The sequence below is a fragment of the Anser anser genome (assembly GCF_964211835.1).
Source record: "Anser anser genome assembly, chromosome: 24".
NCBI classification, from domain to species: domain Eukaryota; kingdom Metazoa; phylum Chordata; class Aves; order Anseriformes; family Anatidae; genus Anser; species Anser anser.
Genome location: NC_139745.1, coordinates 7,572,211 through 7,594,465, shown reverse-complemented (window position 1 = coordinate 7,594,465; position 22,255 = coordinate 7,572,211). Strand labels below are relative to the sequence as shown.

The 22,255-nt window shown below is 47.4% G+C and overlaps 1 protein-coding gene across 2 annotated transcripts in view; it reads right to left on the bottom strand.

Annotated features, from left to right (window-relative positions):
• Positions 1-12,613, bottom strand: part of GRHL3 (grainyhead like transcription factor 3) — a 39,239-nt gene extending 26,626 nt beyond the window's left edge. The window contains exon 1 of one of the 2 annotated variants that reach the window (XM_083810544.1): positions 12,478-12,613. Coding sequence is in view for 1 of the 2 variants with exons in the window: in XM_083810545.1 (XP_083666671.1) it covers positions 1,847-1,863 (17 nt within the window). In the remaining variant the exon portion in view is untranslated. Of the gene's footprint in view, positions 1-1,846; positions 2,442-12,477 lie in introns of those variants that run through there. The other variant, XM_083810545.1, reaches the window with a different exon arrangement.
• Between the last annotated feature and the right edge of the window lie 9,642 nt (positions 12,614-22,255).

The following is a 22,255-nucleotide window of genomic DNA, read 5'->3' as shown; positions in this document are numbered from 1 at the left end:
AACCTGGCGGCTGGCCTTTTGGTACTGCAAGGCTCCCCGCTCCCTTCTCTCCTGCCGCTGCTCCCCGGTCAGCCCTGCTTTGCGGTGAGGCCCTCAGAACCTTTGTGCTCATGATTTCTTTCTGGGAGAGCTCGCAGGTACCTGCCCCACAGTGCAGCACCAGCACACGCTGTCTGCAGGGCCCACCTGTCTGCACTCCCAGACAAATTTTCCCCAGCTGTGGACTAGTGAACTAAAGCAGCGTTTTCAGAGAGATCTGTGAATGTGTCTGAGGGCTCAATCTCGAATAACGTTGCAGAGCCTTTTACCTATGGAGGTAACCAAAGTTCCATGCAGATCTGTGCTAAGGACTGCAAGCAGATAGCAACCTCTGCATCTTTATCAGTCTCTGGCGCTGAGATCTGAATCACAAAAGTGATGCTACTCCCATCAGTTCCCCCTTTCTCATGTGAAAGGCACAGGGGTTAACAGTCCGTTAGAAAGAGAAGAGTCAAGCAACCATGTAATTCATCAGGTAACATAATGCCCCAGTCCGTAATTAGTAATACATCAATCTAATTCTGCAATGCTCTGTGTACACACAGAAACGCTCTTTAGCATTTTGAGAGTAAACCACACGGCCTGACTCTAAGTTTTAAAAACACCAACTATAAATTACCCAAAGAGTTCAAAGGTGAAAATTTAAGTCACTGATTCTTAATCGATCCAAGCATACGGATCCCAGTATTTACATAAAATAATAATCAGTGCTGCACCTTTTCAGGGCTCTCAGTTATTAAGAGATTAGCTGTCACAACACCTCCGTCAGGCTTGTAAACATGTACAGGTACGTGCTTTTCTTTCAAAATAAACCTTCTGAAGCACTGTATCTGTACCCAGATATACCCATATCTGTGTGTGTATTTTTAATAAATTTTATTATTAAGACATTTCTTGATACATTTCATACGAGGCAACATATCTAGATAGCTTTCTGAGACTAGATTGACAGCAGCATTTACTAATTTTCTAAATCATAGTTCAATATACCACCAGCCTTTAGCACATCATGTCATGCTATTACGACATTCCTTCACTTTTATTCCAGAGGTGCAAGACATGCTAGGCAAATGCATAACCATCAGTATCCAAAGTCCAAAATATTTTGGAGGTCCCAAGATAAGAGGGAAGAGTTATACAGGATCAGGAAAATGTTAAATGCTTTTCCTTGATTTCAAAAAATAAAAATAAAAAATAAATTTAAAAAAATCAAAATAAATGAATACAGTTACAGTTTGTAACAATTCTATCTATTACTTGATAGAATAATGTGAATCTATTTACTTTAACGTGATCCCCTCTCTTACGCCCTTACTTCCTCCTAAAAAAAACAAAACAACAACAACAAAAAAACCATGCTAGAAACTCATCCAAAACTGCTAAATACTTTGGAAGGTATTTTCTACAAAAAACAACAACATAGGATCACTGTAGCATATGTTAGATTTTGCTGGACTGAGGCAGAACAGAGGTGCCTCTAGACAGAAACCTAATGTGTCAAGTTTTAGTCCGGGAGAAAAAAAAAAAAAAACAAACACCAAAAAAACAGGATCATGATTTTAAAAAAACTCTCTTAAATAACAACAATCTGAAGCAATTTCTCTTAAGAGCAGCAACAGGTTAGCGAGGAACAGAAAGCCTGAAAAAAGTTCACGTCCATTTTTTTACTTCCATTTGCAAACAGCTGGACAGACAGATTAACCGAAGGAGTCCAATTCATTCAGACCTAAAGTCCTTAACCAAGCCTGAGAAAAAGCACTCAGCCTACACACAGGGGGACCGGGTAAATAAAACAACCTCTACTTACTCGAGTTCGTTAGACATATTTCCCCACGTTTCCAAATCTTTGCAGACGGTAAATTCTGATGACTTCTCTCTGCTAGTACCTGCTAAATACAGACATTGCCTGTGAAGCGCAGTGTTTGATTTATGTCGAGGTTTCGCGTGCAGGTATTTTGCTGACAGGTAGGCTGGCGGCGCGGCGCGGATTGGCTGCGGGCACAGGTGCCGTGGGACAGGTACACCTAGACAGGTGCAGCCCGTAACCCTCTGCGTGCCGGCCTGCGAGGCTGGAGGAGGGCGGGGAAGGAGGGAAAAGCCCCCGAGGGAAAGAAGATGTGATAAAGAAAGGAGTGGATTCGGTTATTCATCTCTGTGATAATTAGTTTCAGTTTGGTGGACGTGTTCCATGTGCTGCAATGCCAAAGAGCTGTCATTTTTAGGAATCTGGGGGCTGATTTGTCCTTTGCTGTTTCTTTATATATAAATATACAGACAAAAATGCATACATATATATACAGGAATAAATTAAGGAAGAAGAAAAGCCTCTTTGTTTCCTCTCATTCCTAAATGGTAATTGTACCTACAGACTAAACTTCTCTTTGCTTTTCTCACCTTCCCTTAGCAGCTCACTCCAGGAAGTCTGTGGAGGTTTGTGTTTTTTTCCCTTAAAAATAATTTAAAATAAACAGACTGTTAGATGCCAAGACATACAGGGAAGCCACTGACTCAGGAGATCTTTTCCATTGCAGTGGATACGTATGGAGCAGGTCTGTGGGAGAACCCTTGTCCGTACCACCCGCACATGCTGTCCTGCCTTCACAGCTCGGACAGGAACATCGCAGTGAGGAGCCCGGACACACACCGTTTGGGAACTGTCTGCGGGAATACCACCCAGGCAATAACTCTGGAGCAACTCACCTGTAAAGGGTGAAAAGATTTATGCAATAGAACAAAACTCATCATGGATTCAAGCACTCCTGTTGGACGGTTTCTGTCATCCGTGTTGCAATGAGGAGGCAAAGGATGGGCCCAGCGGGTGACTCACGTTGACTCGATTTGGAAGGCAAGAGAGGATTTTACAAGACAAGTTGATACAAGCCTTAAAACAAAGGGAAAAAGAAAGACTTCCACCACTCATTCTCATCCCCCATCACTCTGTCTCACTGAATCTGTCCCACTTGGTGCCCAGCACCAGCAGATGAGTACAGGAGAGGAGAAAGCTTGTAAGTCTTCAGCTCCCCCAGCTTGGTGGCAAATGGCCTTCCCAGCCCGCTCAGGCAGGCATAAGGCATGTCTGCACAGGCAGACGTGGAGAGAGCATAATAATTTGGGTACAACACCCTTCAAGCACACCTATATGGCTCCTGGCCTTACACCAGCTCCGAGCGCAGCCAGACGGACCCTGGTGCTGCTGGGGCTCGCTGTGGTCCCCGGCCCCGCCGCGCCACCCGGGCAGCCAGGGAGCGGCCGGGGCCCACTTTCTGGGAACGAAAGCCAAAGGTGTGGAGAGCACTGGTTGCCAAAGCCTTCACCAGGGAGTAGTGCGATACCCAAAAGCCAGCTGAATGAGGGCTGACCGTCAGAATCAAAGTCAATCAAAGCCAGAATCAAAAACCTTGGCAAGTTCATGACAATTGGAGCTGTAGTCCTGGGTACTTGTCCTTTACTTGGATACAGCCAGAGAGTATTCCACTGGCTCTGGGTAGTACAAAGAGGAGCAATATCCCCTTAGGGGACCTCCAGGTTTCTTCAAGCCTTTTAGAAAGATTTACCAGATTCCAGCAACAAAAGTGAAGGAGGGGAAAAGTGAGCTGAGCCAGACCAGGCAGGGGGATGGCAGGGCACGGGATTCTGACCTCCCTGAGAAAAAAACTGTGTCAAAGAAGAAAGGGAGAAATGTGTCTGACAAAGCTGACATGCTTTGCCTTAGTGAAAGGTGCCCTGTGGGCCTCAGCACCACCATGACTAGGTCAAATCCATGTCCAGATGGAAATGTTCAGGCGTTCAGACTCTGCTTTTTGCATAACAGCATGGATGATGCTGTCTGCTGCTCTGCGACAGGGGATAGGAGGAGAATGAAATCACCAGATACCTGCAGGATCCTGAAGCTAAGCCCTGTAACCAGCTGATGAAAGAGCTGGGGAGCCCTGCTCCTGCCTTGGGGGCTGTAAGCCCACCCCTGCTGCACTTGCAGCTCTCTTGCCACGGCTCAGATGGAAGCAGGTGCAAGCAGGAGTAGTCTGGGCTTACTGGGCTCCGGGTCCTGCCTGCCAGTTGGCAGTGAGGCTACATGCCCTGTCCGGCATCTCTGTCGCTGGAGTCTGCTGGAGAAGCCACAAGGTTCCTTGGGAAGCTGGGATGGATTGGAAGAAGGGACAGTAGCACAGATTCTCCTTTGAACGAATTCACCGGGGCTCCAAAAGGACAGCTGCAACTGTCTCTCTTGGTTTTCCTGCCTCTGTTTTTAAGTGTTAAGTTTCTCCTTTCCTTTGCTGCCGCTGACCCAGAACCTCATCTTTTTCCTTCAAGGAGCTTACTGCAATGGCAGACAGGGAAACTGCCAGCTAGGCACACGCGTGCTCATTCTCGCATGCAGTCTTATTTCTTATGCAATTAGCTATGCGCCTACCCGCAGCACCAAGGCGCTCTCCCAGCCTCCAGGAGTTACGGCGCCTCGTTAAAATGGCTCACACCAAAAACGTCCCCTTTGTGTCAGCACCACACATCTGTCTGTGCGGCAACGCCGGCTGAGCTTTGCTCTCGGGTACCTTTCTGAGGCCAGGTGAAACTTCACCACCATCATTCCCACAGAGGGACCCCCACAGCCGCCCCCCAGCCAGGGTTACCCCACTGCTGGCGGAGGAGGATGGCACCAGGCAAGGGGTCGGTGCCCAGGGGGAGGCAGGGACAGGCGCCTGCCAGTTCCTGCTGGCCGGGACCACCCTCGCCTGGCCCTTGCCATCCTCTTGGGCACCATGGTGTTCTTCTGATAATGTGTGCTTCATGGCACCTGAGAGACCTCCAGGTCTGGATGCCTAGACAATCTCTTTGACTATGATTTCAGTATTCTTAATTTATTTTTTTTTTAACATTTATACCCCACCCTCCAAGAGTATCTGGTGAGGGGGTGGGTTAGAAGAAGGAGACCAAGAGATACATTCTCTGTGCACAAAACCCTCCCACTTCCCTTCCACTCCCCTGTTAAATATACCTTGGAACAAAAGCTCTTTATGATGCTCTAAAAATAAAGCATGAAGCAGTCAAGACAAACTGCAAAGTTTAAAAGAGAGGGCCAAATTCTGCTCACAGCTACACCCTCTCTAAGGTAACAGGGTTGCATTTGTGTTTGGATTGTTAAATCCTCTTTAAACATCCATGGGCAAGCTGTGATTAGCTGCATTTCATCAGCAATAGATCAGCAGCTCGATGACCGAGGACAGCATCACTCACCAGGTCTCCAGTGCTTGCCCTCAGATGCCGCTGCTGCACCAGGAGCCGGCTGGGTCTGCACCTGGAGGAGCGGCCCAAGGCGCAGTGCAGCCCTGTGACATGCTACCCTGATGGTCCTATTCCACCCTCCGCCACCGATTTGCAGTGTGACCTTGGATAAGTCATTTTGCACTCCCTGTTCCCAGCCTGGCTTCTTTTCCATGTAACATGCAAGTAACCTCAAAGCAAGGGCTCTTATCCCTTGGGATACATGGCTTTTGCCACTGACAGCTGTCAAATATCCTTCCCAGTTGTCCCGTGATGTGCCAGGAATTTCAGCTGTGCTTGACCAAGTGTTATTAAAATATTTCAACAATTACTACGCAGTAAGTGGAAGCAGCCTGAAGCAGGTTAAAGTGAGCTGTTCTCCAAAGGGAGATGTGGCTGCTTCAGGTGCTTTTCCAGGAAAAACATGGCTTTCGCCATATACGTTTTTATAAACCTTTGATATCTAGACCAGACGGTGCTACCTAGTGAGGTTCCTGCCTCCTAGATCCTTTTTCTCGAGAAGCCAGAACAAAAAAACTGAACCAGAACTTCCCTGGGCTGCAAGCCTGAGTCTGGCAGGACAGCCCTTTAGCTGTTTGTACAACACAGAGCACAACAGTGGCCATGAAAAGTCACTCTGTAGTGCTATTGTCATATCAATAATGAGGAAAAGTAAAAAAAGAATTCAATTCTCTGAAGTGAGCGAGAGAGATGAACCCTTCGCTGACCCTTCCCAGCAGCTGTTTTCCAGTTAGGTGAACACCAATATCTGCAGGGTGTCTGGGAAGCTGGCTGGCCCTGCTGGGTCCCAGTACCACTGAACAATACGACCCAATGCTTGCATGTCTTTTTAACAGAGCCAGGCCAGGTTGTTATTACCTGTTGTAGCCCACGGGGCTATAGGACAATTCCTGTTGTCTTTATCTAGTTCTACCAGTTTTTACGCAGTGACAAGTTTGAGTTGCAAACAACTGACCCAACTAAGAGTCTCCAGGGCAACTACCTTCAGATTAAATAAACAAACATGACCCACAGTCTCAGCCAGCTTCTCTTAGCTTCACTTTTTCTCACTTACAGAAGGCTCTGAGCGCTTGGCAAATGCATTGCTGGGTGGCTGTGAGGGCAAAAGACCTACAGCATCTGGACAGCTGAGGCAAAGCCCTCCACCTCCACGATGGAAACGTGCTTGCTTGCTTGGCTTGTCCTGCCAGAGCTTGTCCATGCTCCCATTTTGGAGCTGACTTTCAGGGCATGCATTTAGCTGACACCTGTCAATCCAAACCCAGCTAGAAGAAATCCACAGTGGGGAATGGAAATGCCAGGTTAGTCTATGGAGTGAGGGACTTGGATGGAGATGTAGCAAGGATGCTTTCCATTTCCAGACAAATATGCTACCCTGGCTCAGGCTTCCTATGACATTCAGCTACAAAGATGTACAGGGAAGGAGTCAGGGGAAGGTTTCATAGAAGAAAAACTGTGTCTTCTTTAAAAGGGATTTCAGACTGGGTCCAAGTAAACTTTGCCTTCTTACCCCAGCATCCACCAGTGAGTACATTTTCACAGTACAGGTTCAGGAATGAAGAGACAGAAATGAAAATAACTCCCTCACACACCCCAGAAAATGAGCAATTTTAAGGCAGTCCCATAACTGCCAGGGACCTGTCTTGTGGCTTTTAACTGAGTCCTGCGCTTGGCAGGACCACAGTTCATGACAGGTTAGCGCTCAGGCTGGTCATACTGGAATCATCCAAGCCCACTGCAAATTTTAATTGTTTTTCACTTCTGTTCTGTACCCGTCCTTACGCAACCAGTCATGACACCCTGGTACAGGGGATGTTTAGGGATGGCCAGAACTGGCACACAGCAGCGGTCATCCTGCCTTTCTCCATCTCAGCATTTTGGCAGGAGCTGACTTTCCCACAATACACTGAGAAGGCAGCTGTTGAACCTGATTATTTACAGAGAAAAGGAAGAAGAAGTTGGCTCTGCAATCTTGATTTGACTCTAAAATTGTCCCTGGAGTTGGGATTCCCGTGCTTAGATCCCAGGCCTGGTTTGGAGCCACCTTCCGCTCCCGAAGCATTCAAATAAAAAGGCAAACGTGGAGGGAGGGGAAAAGTAGCGAGGCTGGGCAGGGGCTTGGTACATCAACTGTGGGAACTGAATCTCATTTCCACTGAGAAAACTGGAAACCCCTGCCAAAGGGCCTGCATGAGTCACCAAGCTATCGTCTCGCTGGCTGGTGCTGTGCAGGTAGCACAGCACGGTTCTGAGCGGCTTCATGTGGGAGAAGCACCTGGTACCTGGAGCTCTTGTTCTCAGCTATTTACAGGCAGGGAGGGATTTCCCTTTGAAAATCTCTAGCAAACAAGCCCAGTGTTGGCCCAGCTCCCTCCCCAAGGGCTCCAGCTTTGTCATGCTAACACGCAGCCATCAAAGGGAAAAGATCCCCCCCTGCAAAACACGGGAGCCCACCACTGCCTGTCGGTGCTACAGCAAAGCCGGCAGTGCTGAAGCCTCCCGTAAAAATGATAGTTCTGGGCTGGCAAAAGGAAAACCATGAGCTTTCAGACTATCTTATGGTGCAAGCACAGTTCAGGGGAGCTGCTGCAGGATGCCATCTTCGTTTGACAGCACGAGTCGGTCAGTGCCTCTCTGGCTCCCCTTTGGTGCCGCACACCACTTTGGTGCCCACAGGGAGAAACACCGTGGGGAAAGCTTCATGGGGGGCCTCGGGCCCAGCACCCTCAGTGCCCAGCCCCTCTCCATCCACACGGCAGCCGCATCCAGCTCTGGATGAATCTGTGACCTGGCGGGGATGGAGGTAATCCCAGCCAGGTGTCCTCACCTGCCAGCACTAATGCACTGCAGTCCTTGTCCTGCTGACGCCTCTGTCAAAGGAGCAAAGGCTGCAGGGCTCCTGGGCTCCTTCTTGTCTTTCCCCATCAGAGCTACAGTATGTGAGCAGGCGCATGGCATCTTGGAGGAACCCTGAAACTTGGCCGACATGGTGGAGATAGACTCCTCGTGGCCCTGAAGACTAGGAGAGAGAAAAACAGACACCCATCTACTCCACCCTCTGGTAGTCGGCAAGCTCTCTACTTCTAGCTGGTACCTGTCTTTCATATTTGATACCAAATAAAGGCCCACTTAATTCTGACATGCTGTACCTGCTCAAATTGCTCTTTTCCTGGCTAGGCCATAATCCAACATCTAAGTTGAAAAATCTTTCCATCTTAAATGAAACCTAAACTCATATCATATCAGTGCATCTCCCTCTCAGACAACAAATCTAACCAAACCTCGTATGAATTTATTAGATCCTTTCTAAATTGGCCAGCACCTGGTAATCCACAAGCCTTCCTACACAGCAAACCCAGTGGATGAGTTTGCTTTCAGTCTGCCTCTGTAGGGGTGGGACTCCCTTCCCAGGGCAGGAGGTTGGTGGGGGATTAAGAGAAAGTTCATTGCAAGGTACCAGTTGTCCCATGGAGTGGAAAAATATCAGGTAGTTTTGCAACATTTAAAGAGATGCACCAAGATCGCCTTGGGTGGCAGTTAGCACATAGGGGCTGCTGGCCCTCGGGGGCTTGGGGATTTTCCTTCCCCATAGAAGATGCCTGCTGCAAGAAGCACATACCTATTACAAAACAAACTGCCGCTTTAGCTTTTCTAAATCACTCAATGTTGTTTTACTTCAAGATCCGAGGATCAGCCTCCCTTCTAAGCTGATGCTGCTGTACTTTCCCATAAATACTACACGGCACCCAGATACCAGGCACTGATGGCCAGGTAGGCTTCTAGGGAACGGCAAATACGATTTACCTGCAAACCTCTGATGCTGGTTTGAGCAGCATCAGCACTCATCACTGATGTTCAGGGAGGACCTGTTGCCATAGCTCGTATCTGAGGCAGCTGAATAGAAAGCGGGAGACCAAAGCGCTGCTGGCTGCAGATCGGTGTGCCTGAACTTTGCCTCGCACAACCTCGGTGCCTGTTCCAGCAGGAGGCCTGTCTGGGCAGTCCTGTGCTTGGACAGATGCCACCCTGGGCTCTCATGGGATTTGGAGCCATGACCGTACAGCAAGTAATTTGATGCAAGTCTTAGAAAAATTTGCCTACCCTGAGTGTCTAGTCACCCACGCAAACCACTAGTGGAGATGTGACTTATAGCAATGCATTTTTACCCCAGTTTGAAACAAGATCAAACAAACTGTACTGCGCCAGCACAAGCCATGTCTCTGCTGGAGCCGGAACTGGAACTTGTGGCCCAAACCCAAGCACAGCCGAGTCCTAGAAAGGCACAGAAAGGAAGTTACAATTTTACCTGGACCTGAGGGATTTATAGCATGACAGTGAGACCTTTCCTTGTGAGGTCCTACTGTAGCTTTAGGATTAATTGCCGCTGATGAGGTCAGTGCTTGCCGCTCTGATTTTCAGCATAGAACAAAATCATCCTAGGACAAACTAGAAAGACTCAATGTGGGCCAGTCCTGGGAGAAGCCATATTCCGAGCTCAGTGGAGAGATAAAGCTGAAGGCTGGGTTCAGATGCGGGATGCCAAATGGTAGCCTTGTATGGTAGAGCAGCCCATTAGAAAACCTACGATTTAAATGTATTTTCCCAATCTTGAATAAAAAGTCAAAAAAATGAGACTCGAGGCTCCTGCCTGGCCTACCTGCCTCTCCATTTGGGTTCTTGCACTTGCAGGGGCTCAGCAGGCAGGCAGGGGAGGGCTTGCTCCTTGCCTCAGGTCTGCCCTGCCTTTGTGCTCTGGCTGATGGGACTACTTGCGTTGCACTACTTCTCCATCTCAGCCATGCTTTGGAAGGAGCTGGGGGACCAAAGATGGGGAAGACAACCCAAGCCAAGGAGCCCTCCTTGCATTCAGCTACTTAATCCCAGCACACCAGAGGATCCCAGTGGTCTGGGGAGCAGCACTGAACCTCATGTACAGGCAAAGGCCAAACGGGTCAGCACAGGGCTGCTGCGAGCCTTCCCAAAGGAGATTTTCTATGGCTTTGGACTCTGGATTTTTCTTTTCCTCCACACAAGGAAAATCTGCCCGTGGCAGAGCCTCACAAGGTGGGCTGGCATTGGTTGGCAGCTTGCAGGCAAGGGCCTCTGGAGACTGCTCCCCCTTGGCCCGAGCATGACATTTGGCTGGCGTTGGTACAGAGCCCATCCCTGCAGCATCAGATCCTCTCTCCCTGTGAACTTCTTTGTCCTACAGACCCCAGGCAGCTCCCCTGGGTAGCACGAACCCAAATCAAGTTCTGGCCATTTGCTGCCTGAGGTCAAGCCATAAAACGAACAATCCAAAATTGCCCCGAAAGGCAGATGTACTAATTAGAGAAACTTTGGGTGGCAGTTCTGAGTATGATGCTTTTAATAACTGCAGGGATGTTGAGAAGCAAATAAATTATATGATGAAAGTCTACCAGGCTGCAGAACCCAGATATGCAATAAGCAAGACTGGCAACAGGACCGAAATTTTGCCCCCTGGGCTTGGCATTTCATCTGATTGCCTTTCCAGATGAGAAGGTATCTGGAGCTTCCGGTCCTGCCGACTCCTTGGCAGAAGGTGTTTCTCAACAAGCACCTGGGGAATCATCCTGGGAAGGCTGGGATTAGAGAGCCAGAACTCACTGGTATTCCGGGAAACACAGCCAAGTTTTCACCAGAAAAAGGTGACCAAGGTTTCTCTCCTGACTTTTGCACTTACAGTGTGCATATGCCATATGGAAACTTCAGATGTGCTTAATATTGCCAAAATCAAGCTGGTTGGTTAAAGCCTTCAGCTCTTCTCATTGCCCACACACAGCTTCAGGGGTCTGGACTGCTCCCGGTCTGACTGCGGCCTCCGATCTCCCCACGCACACCTCAGCGCCAGCCTCACCCACCCAGCGCTATCGCGAAGCTGGGAAAGTCTCCCACCGCTGTGCACTGATGCGCCTTTCCCTCACAACATGGCACAGTGCAGAGGTCCCCATGAAGGCAGAGACGGGATCTGATCTGCTCCCACCCGCACGGCAGGGCCAGTGCAGCATGGCTTCCAGCCCCAGGCTGCTCGCAGGGCTCCGCAGGGGGAGCATGCCCACATCGGGTCCCTCGAGGGTCCCATGTGGCACCGGGGACAGGACGAACAACACCTGGATGGTTTGGCAGGTCCATGGCACGCGGCAAGGCTCTGCGAAACCCCTCCTGCGCTTGCTGCCCTCACCCTGCGCCCCTTGGTGCCCTGCTCTGCTTGCCCCCAAGCTCTGCTGCCCTGCAGACACCGGGCACCTCTGCCACAGCCCCGCCGTGTGCCTTGGCCAAGGTCTAACGCACCTCGCAAACGGGGGTCCCCAACTACAGGTTTATGGCCCCCCGCTACTTCGATTGGCCCCGTAGGTCATCGCAGCTTTCCTGTGGGGTGGGCCTTGCCTGAAAGCAAAGTGCCCCCCACCTCCGGACCCCGCTTCACCGGCTGGGACCAGCCGCGAATTCTGCTCCTGCTGATGGAGCGAGGCTGGCTGCAAGAGTTCACCCGGACCTCGCCCAACGCTGCCCGAGAAAGGAGGACACCAGCGGCTGCAGCACACCTCTAAGAGCTTCCATTCACTCGCAGGCTGCTACATGTCCCAAACAAGCCACACACAGTTATTTTCAGTGGCAATTAAAGGCTAGCTCTCGTTTCAAGGGCTGGACAAAGAAATTGCAGGAAGAGCTGCCCTGACCCAGCAGCCATTATGTCAATGAATATGCTGGATTGAGAGGTGCTGACGCTCACCCTGGCTCCAATTCACTTCTAATTCTCCTGGCCTGAAATCCTGCAGGAGTAACATGGGGAGCTTGTAGCCATTGCATGGAGATTTGGGAGCAGCACCTGTTCCAGAACTAATCATCCCAGCAGGAGGAAAGCTTCTCTTGCTGGTCTCATACTATTTACATTTTTGACCCTGTCTCAGCATGATAATAGTGCACTTTGTCAATCTTGCACAAAACCTCGCTGGGCTCTGTGGCTGGTTTGTCCTAACTCCTGCATGGCTCTATTATGATTTTTCAGACCTCCCATAAGGGTTAAATGACCTCACATTAGTGCTAATTTGGGACTAAATTTCCTATTCAGCACATAACAAAGCGATTGTTGTTTACCCAAGCCCCATAAAGTGACAGGGACCACACACAACCTACCTGCCCCTGACAAAAGTCCACCTCGGCCCCTCTGCATGTTGCCGTCTGGCAGGAGGAAGGAATGGGAGCGGCTGTTGGAAAATCGCCCCCCGGCCTGTGCCCAGAGCACAACAGACAGAATTAAGCACCGACAGAGGAACCTGAAGCGGCTCAGCTGTCATCCCCAGCAAGACTGCAGTGGGAAGAGACAGCGGCCACCCCTCCCGCTCCCCTGCGTGACCTAATTGCAACCCACTGAGTCACAGAGCCGCGGAACTTGGCTGCTTCATTCCTTGGCTGCTTTTCTTCTCCACAGGCTCCTTGTGAAGTGAAGTTAACTCACATTAATTTGATGCCAATAAGTGACCCTGCACAGCTAATAAATTAAATGTCTCGTTGATGCTGCTTCTGGGAAAATAAAGGTTCAGTGGAATGAGAGCGGGGCACAGGCTGGCTGCACAGCCTGTCACCACAAAGGGATCGCCGGCCTCATCCCGTCCCATCACCTCTCCATAGTTAATGACAGCGCAAAGTAGGGCAGGCTGAAAATAAGCACAAACCGTGACTGATGTTCTCAAGCACAGAGCTAGACAGCAAATTGGTGTCATGATGGGAGCAGGATGGCCGATTTTGCCCTGCTGTGGGGCAGTGAGACCAGACGCTCTGCCAGGGCTCTCTTGGTGCATCATCCCACCTCAACAGCACAGGAGGGCTGCTGTTTAGCCATATACTCACCCTTTTACCTTTGCAATTAAATAAGGTCAAAAAAAAAAGAAAAAACAGAACACAAACATGTTATTGGTTGAGTGAGTAAACATTTCAGACTCTTTTGCAATCATTAATGATAGTACAAGGGGTGTGTGAACTTCCTGCACACTGTACTACAGTTCATTCTGAATTCACCAATGCAATTAGGGTGTCTTTTAAGCAAGAGCTGAAATTCGCCTAGATTGATTTAACGAGTATAATTTCCTCCTCGGAACTGCTGGAAATTAATCATCACTTCTCCAAGCTCCAGCTGGAATTCACTCTGTCAGCACAACACACAGCTATAGTGGTGGCATCTAAAGCGAAACGCATGCTGACTACCTGCTTGTTGACTTTGCTCAAGTATTTCCTATACATAGAATGGGAAATATCTCAAATATGCAGCAAAGACAACTATCCCAATATGGTGCACGCTGAATTTTTTTCTCTAGTGAAAACCATCACATAGACAACAAACCCAATTCTCTTCTTGCTCTTGCTAGTTTGTATTGAGGCAACTGTTCCAACTTAATTGGATTGACTCTAATTTGCAGTAAGTGAAAGTGACAGAAGAAGTTGATGGAATATTTTTAAAATAAAATAAATACCCTTAACCAGTTACATTTCTAAGAAGCTGCATTCACACAGAAAAATGTCCATTTGTGTACGCAAATCAGGTAACTAGCCACCTAATTCCCCATTTTCATAGTTACCTGCCCAATATGGGTGTCCAGGTGTAGGATTTGGGCAGCTCAGAGAGAAGTGAATGCTGCTGAGGATGCACAGGACAGAATTATCTGGACTCCAATAAATCTCTTCTTTCCTGCCCATTTCAAATGCAATGAAAATCTACAGATGGAGTCAGACAGAGGAAAGCAAGGGATAGGGAATTTCACAGTATATAGGGACACCGCTTAAGTGAGTAGCAGCTAAAAGATTAGAATGCTCTAGAAAGAAAACTGTTTTGTTTATTAAAACAATTAATATAGCTTAAAAGGAAGAACAGTGAAGTAGGTGTGAATGAACTGCCCTTCTCAAAACTGAGGTGTGGCTGCTCCGGAGGTTTTCCCAGCATTTTGGTGTCTTTTGATGTAAACCACAGAAACTAAAGTATATGAATTAAAATCAGACCTCCTTAAAATTCACTAGTTCCAGGATTATTCTCGGGAGCTGACCCATCCCTAGACTACCCCACAGGTATACAGTCACAAAGGAACTCACATAAAAGTTTGAACAAGTCTTTGTTGACTTCTTCCAGCCAGTGTTGACCTATTTCTAGCTATCAGAAGTTTTCAACACTTTTTGACAAGAATCTCTACAAATTTTCCATTATTCTGTATTTAATGAGTTTAAACCAACCAACAAACAGCTTCCTATTCTCAGTTACCACCTGCCGGCTCACCAGAAGTTATACAAGTCTCCTAGGGGTCTGTGGCTAAAAAGAAATGATTCCCGTTCCTTTAATTGCTTCTCCAGCACATATCATACCCTTCACTCAGCTTCTTGGGAAAAGCCAGGATTTACGCTAGCGTATTTTTGCTCCAGCAACAGTTAGTTCTGCCATAGAAAGCTGCATATTGGAAGTACTCTACAGGGACCATCTAATTAAAGCTAACAGCATCCCTGGGAAATATATAAACCCAGATGATTATGTCTATCAATAGCTGGGGAAAATAGAATGAAAGGTGAAGCGTCTTGCCCAAGAGTACAGCGTGAGAGAGCAGCAGAGCCGAGATAAAAAGCACTATTGGTTCCTGCCACACTGTTTTCAGATTCTGGTTGGGACTAGGAAAAAAAAAGCTCCCAAAATCTTCCTCATGCTAAGTTTCTGCCTCTCTTTGGAGCGAGGGCGGATGGAAATTAAATGAAAATATCTGTTCTTAGAAGACCTCCATCCAGTTTTGCAAATAAACAGATGAGCAGCCACACAGCACACAGGGAGGGAAAAAAGATAACTAGTTGGGCACCACGATGCAGGAAGGTGTAAAAAAAAAATAAATAAATAAAAATAAAACTTCAAGGATGGCAAAATGGATGCGTAGAGATGGAATTATGGACAATCCTAATAGGAGAAAGGAGGGTTTGAACTTCCTGTGAAAAAGAAAAACCACAAACAAGCCTGGGAGATTCTCAGAGCCATGGGGAAAGGAGAGGCGGGGTAAAACTGCACGAAGCAGGAAACTGCCACAGAAAACTTTGAGCTTTAAAAGTCTTCTCTTTTATCTAGAGAGCTTTGGGGTAAGAATGGAGCAAGAGGGAGTAATAAGCATAGGTGCTAATTGCACAGAGCATCTCCATGGAGCTTTAGATTAAAGACTCCAGTACCCCAGGGGGTAAAGGAATCTGTTGATCTTGGAGACAATATGTGGGGCAGGCAGCTGCACCCTTTGTTACTAACCTGCCTCCCTTCCCCATCTGATCATGTAAATGAGAGCTACAAATGCTGGAGTTTAAAGCATGCAACATCTGAGTTGGGATCTCTGGAGAGACCGGGACGGATTTATTTACATGTTCCGAGTTATCTCTGCAAAAGATCTAACAGGGGCCCCTTCACATTTGTAGCATCCTGATGAAAGTAAAAACATTGTACCCGAGTATTTCTATTTGTGCTTCTGGCACTGAAGACAGAAAGGACGGATTGTCTGCCTGCTTTACACCCCCTTAGCGCTAGTATTTGTTATAGTCTGCTCCTATGAAGCCCGATGTGTCTTTGGCGATGAATATGTACGCTTTTCAGGGGAAAAACAGGCTCAGATTCACTCTGACTCGCCCGGTGTGCATCCGTGTGGCCTCAGATCTTCCCCAGGTGCCAGCCCAGCATGGCTGCGACGTGGCCTCTGGGGTGAGGCCGTGCTGCACCAGGCAGGGGATGCCCGGCCCCGGCAGGAGGCTGGGTGCCGGGTGAGGCCTCCCCACGTCCCCACCACCGGGGCCTCGGGGAGAAGGACTTATCCCCCTGCCATGCAGGTGGGAATGAAGCCGGTGCCTGGCAGCCAGGATCAGCCCAGGTGGCTGCGATCCTTGCCAGAGCCCAGAGGAAGGAGGATGGAGGACAGCCACCCCTCTGCTCTCCTCTGCCAGCAGCAAAGAGGGAAATGACAAGAAACAAAGCCTCAGGTGCTGCAGGGGCAGACGTGCTTCACCTTCACAAGATTGTCTTAAAGATTGTCAAGATTGTCACCTTCACAAGATTCACCTTCACCTTCACAAGATTGTCTTAATATTTCATGGCTATTTGCTGTTTGCTTTCATATAGACCCAGAGTCTGCAAACCTTTTCTTTTGGAAAAATCAATTTCATCTGAAAAAAAAAAAAAATAAAAAAAAATCTCATTCTTGCTAACTGGAAAAATAAAATCTAGAACCACAGAACAAATAAAACTAATTGAGCCCCAGCATTTCTGCAGTGCACTTTTGAATGTGTAGGGCTCATTGAAAGAGCAACAACGACAGGTGGAGATACAGTCGAATTTCTTTGGCAAGTGCTGTGGAAAGACCGTTCAGGGAGCTCTCAGAGGGGCTGAGCGGCTTGCGGCGGGCGCTACAAAAGCTGCACTCTTGGCCAGCAGAGCCATGGGGACGGGCAAAGCAAGCAGCTCCTGCACTGCCCCGGAGCCGTGACTCCTCCTGTTCCCATGTGTCTCTTCTCGGCCCTGCTAATGCTAAGGCCAGCCCCAGGCAGCGAGCTCCATCCTGCGAGGCGCTGAGCACCCTCGGCCAGAGCCTGTGGGAAACAGCGGGCTCTGTGTAAAATTACAGGGCAGCACATGGCGGGCTCCTAAAGGAAATAGCTGCGTCCAGTGCATTGCAGAGCAGAGGAATTTGCAGCCACAGGAAGACAACTGAGACAAACAATGCTGACTGGGTTTCAAACTGGGGCTGGAAAATTTTATGACTGCAAATAACACTGGCAGTCATATAAGCCAAAAGAAAAAAAAAATAGGGGTAATGAAACCTCCTGCTTCAGGGCATGTGCTGGTGGCCTCTAGGGACAACAGAGGAATTTTTCTTCCCATGCACAGCATTGCTCAAGTAGCTGGGTGCATTCTGTAGGAGTTTCACCATCCGTGGAAATACCACGCATCGGCTGCTGATGGTAAAAAATGATACTGCGCTGGACAGGTCACTGGTTGATTTGGTAAGGATACAGAACACATAAGAAGGCAACAGCATTATAATGAAATAAAAGGGACATCAGAGATGAGTCCAGCTCTGGAACCCCAAGGAATCAACAGGGATGCTCTCCAAGGACCAGAGAGAGACAGATCAGACACAGAAAAAAGGAAAGGGGTATGCCAAACCACTGTGTTTTGACTCTGAGCTGGAGCAGACTATCCAGTGCCATTATACAGGCAAGTGAAATAATACATCAGTGGAACTGATTTTAAATTTCCACATTTGCTGGCTAAAGACTGGGCAGCAAGATCTGTGGTTCTTTCTGGTTCCTCCCTCTGAACACTGCCAATCTGTCCACGCAGAATGAAGTTTGCTGGGCATAAAGTTTGGTGGAAAGTTCCAAAATGCATTTATCTCTAGTGGGCAAAATTGTCTCCTAATCATCAGTCTAATTTGACTCAGGGCCACTTTAAATTCACTGATTATGATTTCAGTATTGTCCTCTCTCTGAAATAGTTCTAGTCCTAGTGTTTGGACACACAAGCACACGCACAAGTGCACACATATGCAGTGTGCTCTCTGAGGATGCCTCCCAGTTCACAGTGGGAGAACGACAGTCTGCGCAGTCCTGAAGTGGTACAAAGCTGAGCTTCCCAGGAATTTTATTCCCAGACCTAAATTTGTTTGACGCCACTTTGCGATGCCATTCCCAGCACCCCCATAACGAGTAGCCTGAAAACCCAGACTACAGGACTCAGGGTCTAGCAAATGGGCACAACAGCATCTTGTGCCCCATAACACTGCCAGCAGCACTGAGGGCACTCAGATACGGAGGCGTTAGGGGGTTTTATGGCCAAAGCCTGGCAGATTTCCCCCCAGGGCCCCCAGCTGTTTGCTCTGCTGGTCATCGCTCCTGTCAGGCTAGTTCAGAGCGTCTATGCCTTTACTCTTAGTGGATTAAGGGGCGGTTGAGCAGTTATTTTCTCCTGCTTTGTTGCTTGGAGATGGGCCTGCAGAGGGGAATGAGTTACCTCAGATAAATACACTAAAATGTCACTCTGGGAATTACCTGGAAACCCCAGTCTCTCCAGGAAAACAGTATGAATGGCAAAAGAAAGTGCCACTGAAGGCATCTACCATCATTCACGTGTATAGATCAGCATGGATATTATTTTTCTTCCCAGTAATTAATTTCAGTGTATTATTAATGGTAATAACTAGCAATTTCTAATGAATACGCTGGGCCTCATCGAAATTCTGGCACTTAGCTGTCACAATTAAAGTAACTGTAGTATTCCCTGATCAGCGGGCTCAGTCCTTGAGTAAAACTGCACCCAGAGCACTTACAGCCCAGAGGGAGCGAGGTGACTGCAGCGTTAACCCAGCACGCGGGAGCTCTGCCGCAGATTCCTACGGGACTTTGAGGAAAATTCTGCCTCCATTTCATCCATAATACCAATCCTGAACTGCAACAGTTTACTTGGAGGTTAGCCTGTTAAAAATACAGGGATGATTCAGATATTTAGATAACTGGATCCACAACATGGTATCTGCTGAGAAAAAAGCCAACATCTTAGGATGGCTAAACATTGCTAAAACGTCTCCCAAAAAAGCTGACTTGGGTCAGCTTCTAGGTGAGTTAAAGTCAGCACATGCCCTTGTCATATCGGACAACAATTACACCAGCTGAGAGCTTAACCCAGACACACACAGTGACAGCAACATGAATGTTTGTCATTTCCTCTGCACAACTACGCCAATTAGAAACAAAACACTGGATTGCTACATGTGCCATTAACCTTATACTTCTCACATTACAAGCACATTATAATCAAATATAAAAACACACATATTGATTACAGCATGAATATCTTAGTCACTGTCCTGAACAAAATAAAATCTGAAAAATTTATAATTAAAGAAAAATGTTTTTCAAATGAAAAGCAAAAATCCCACACGGACATAATCATGACGCATCCCTTGGATGTACTCTCTTGGATGGGGACTACCCTCTGTTCTCAGCTGGTCCAGCACGTAGCCCAGGAGGTCCTGGGATTACACACTACTACAATAGCAATTAAGTTTCCCATTAAGATACACGTATCTTATTATCAAGAGATAATAGTCACCATTACTAGCAAAACACTCAAGGGCAAGTCAGTAAATTATAAATTGTTTTCTTTGATTTTACCATTTCCTTAAAAGAACATGTTTTGAGAAGGATATCAAGGCTGTAAGAGCCAAAACAGTTAAAAAGATGAGTAATTTTCAAGTCAGAGTTCAGGACGTGATGTGGCATTGAAGTACCCTTCTCTACATAGCAGAAATCCTGACGTGAAGCGAAGTGCAGAACTGCCAATTTCAAGATTTCCCAGCATGTTTAGCCAAGGCAGGATTTGCAGCAAGAGGCTTTATTCAACACAGTTCCTGCTGAGGGCAGTGGAACCAGGATTTCACAGCGTGCTTAAGCAAGGCAAGATCTGTAGTGAAAGGTGTTACCTTTACTAAACCAGCTGCTGGAGCTGAAAAAAACAGAGATGCTTTTGGGAGCAATATCCTCAAGCACTCCTCTAGACGTGACTCAGAAACAACAAATTTCAAGCTACGTCCAGGCCAAAAACTCTGCCTTTGAGTTTAACTAGATCATTCTGATCAATTATACAAACTGAGAGAAAAAGCGGTTGATATTTGTACCAAGTTTTTGCTTGTTAGCACAAGTTCCCATGATGCTAATAAGGCTGATGGACTTCCAGCTGAAACGACTTCAGATTCGGTTGGCTCATGGTATGGACAGAGGAGGTTCAGGGTAGCTCGCGCCCATCCCCATAAATAGGGCCCAAGCCGCGGGCACTTATTTACTTAGTCATTTCCTTGCTCTGACATGATCACAATTTACAAATCATGTAAGTAGGTGTAATGTTATCACCCAGCTATGTTTTTTCAATGAAAATTTTTGGTTCTGGACTATGACCCAACTAAATGGTTTAGAACAACAGGTAAATCTCAGGATCTTGCTGTCGTAACCTTCCTCCTCCCCATGGAGTCTCCTCCCCTTTGTTTACTGCAATTCCTTCTTGTAGTGGTTGCACTTGGGCTGAGAGCTCCCGCGAGCAGCCCCAGCCAGCCTTTGTTCAGACTGCGACGCGCAAACAGCCATTTGCATGCAGTGGGAGCCTGGCCTGACCCAGGCCTCACTCAGAGCGGTGGGACCAAGATTACATACATTTACATACATGTAAATTTTGCCATTTGCTGTGCAAAAATATCCTGTCTCTGAGATACGGGAAAATATAGTTCTGACTCAGAACTGATGCTATCTTTCCAGTCAAGATTAGAGTCTAAATTGTGCAATCCAGTTTAGCTCACAGTATCAGTTGCTATGCAAAAGATGGTGTTTCATACAGAGGTGTGGTCTTCCAAGCATTGCAACAAATACAGACCACAGCTGGCTTGCCATTTAGATCCAGTACAGTTGGAAAGCACAGCCATTCAGGTCTGATCCTAAAAGAAGATGATTATTCCTCATAAATTGTGGACTGACCTTATGTCATGGTGAAATTAATCGGATTAAAAGGTTTTGAATGCCTGTAAAGAATCTGTCCCTAAAGAACAAAAAAAAAAAAAAAAAAAAAAAAAGAAAAGGTGAAAGCATGTTTAAAAAAAAAAAAAGCCTTCTTTCCCACAGGAAACTTCCATCACTGTTGTATTTTCCCTAAGGACGTTTCTGTATCTGTCACTAAAAATTACTGCTGTCAGCCATAATGCATCAGCACAAAGCAGAGGGCTGGGCTTTGGTGGTCTGAAAGGCTATGCAAAGCACAGTTGTTTTTAACCACCATCTCACCTTAGCTCCAGTGAATGTATTTATTATGCAATAAATCCAATTTTGTCTGGAGTAAACATGACGTCGGGTAGAAAAATTGTGTTTTTTTCACAACTGCATGCCTGATGCCTAGTCAAGGCTGAGAGAGAGACATTTCACTTGTGTAATGCGAGCAGCTGCTGAAACAGAGGTGAGGGAACTGAATCAAAGACGCACGATAGGGAAGCAAATGTAGATGAATGCCAAAACCCTTTGAACCCCTGAAATGGCAAAACTGTCTCCCATCAGAGCCCCAAAACAAAGGCCTTAAAATTTCAGTGGCAAAGGAAACAAGCCTAAAACAGATTTCCTCCATAGTGTGAAATAACCCTCTAGAAAATTACACTACTAATAAAAAGCTATCAAAAACGTCTACTGGGAACGGTTTCTCCCTGCAGATAACTTGTCCCTCCTGATCTTAATGAATTCACTTGCAATTTTGACATGCTTTTATTACAGTGGCACTCAACACCCTATAATCCCGGCATGCTAGGTGCTGTTCAGAGATGGTCTTTGTCCCAGGGAACATGACGTAGCTCTTAAAAAGGCTGTGATAGAGGCTGCTAATTATTCATTGTTTGCACAGGGAATAAAAAAGGTTTATATGGAACTAACGTATGGGTAAGTGTAAGTATCATTAGCAGTAATTATAGTAACTGCCTCTATGATCCTCCTCTGTTATATTTGAGGCAGACTTCATTTCATAACTACAGGTTTGTCAGCTAAAAATCCTCTTTCACAACAGGCAGCCCATTGCAAGCTGCTTTCATGAATCCTGCCACTCCGGTGGAGCTGTCACGCAGCGGCGAGTGGTCGTCTTCAGGCAGAGACCAGAGGAAAGCCGCAGCACAGCTGGGTGCTACGCTCCTTCCCAAAGGTGCTCAGCAAGGGCTTTGCACGGAGAGGTTTGAGAGCAGAAACCTGTGGGTTGTCAAATCATCGCAGGGACAGCACAGTGGAAGGCCCTGACCCCCTACTCTTAATGCAGGCAAAATTCCATCTCGCTTCGAACTAGCATTCAGTGGGGGCCAGAGGTGGGCGAAAGGTCTCCTGCCCCAGCGGTTCCTGGGGTAAG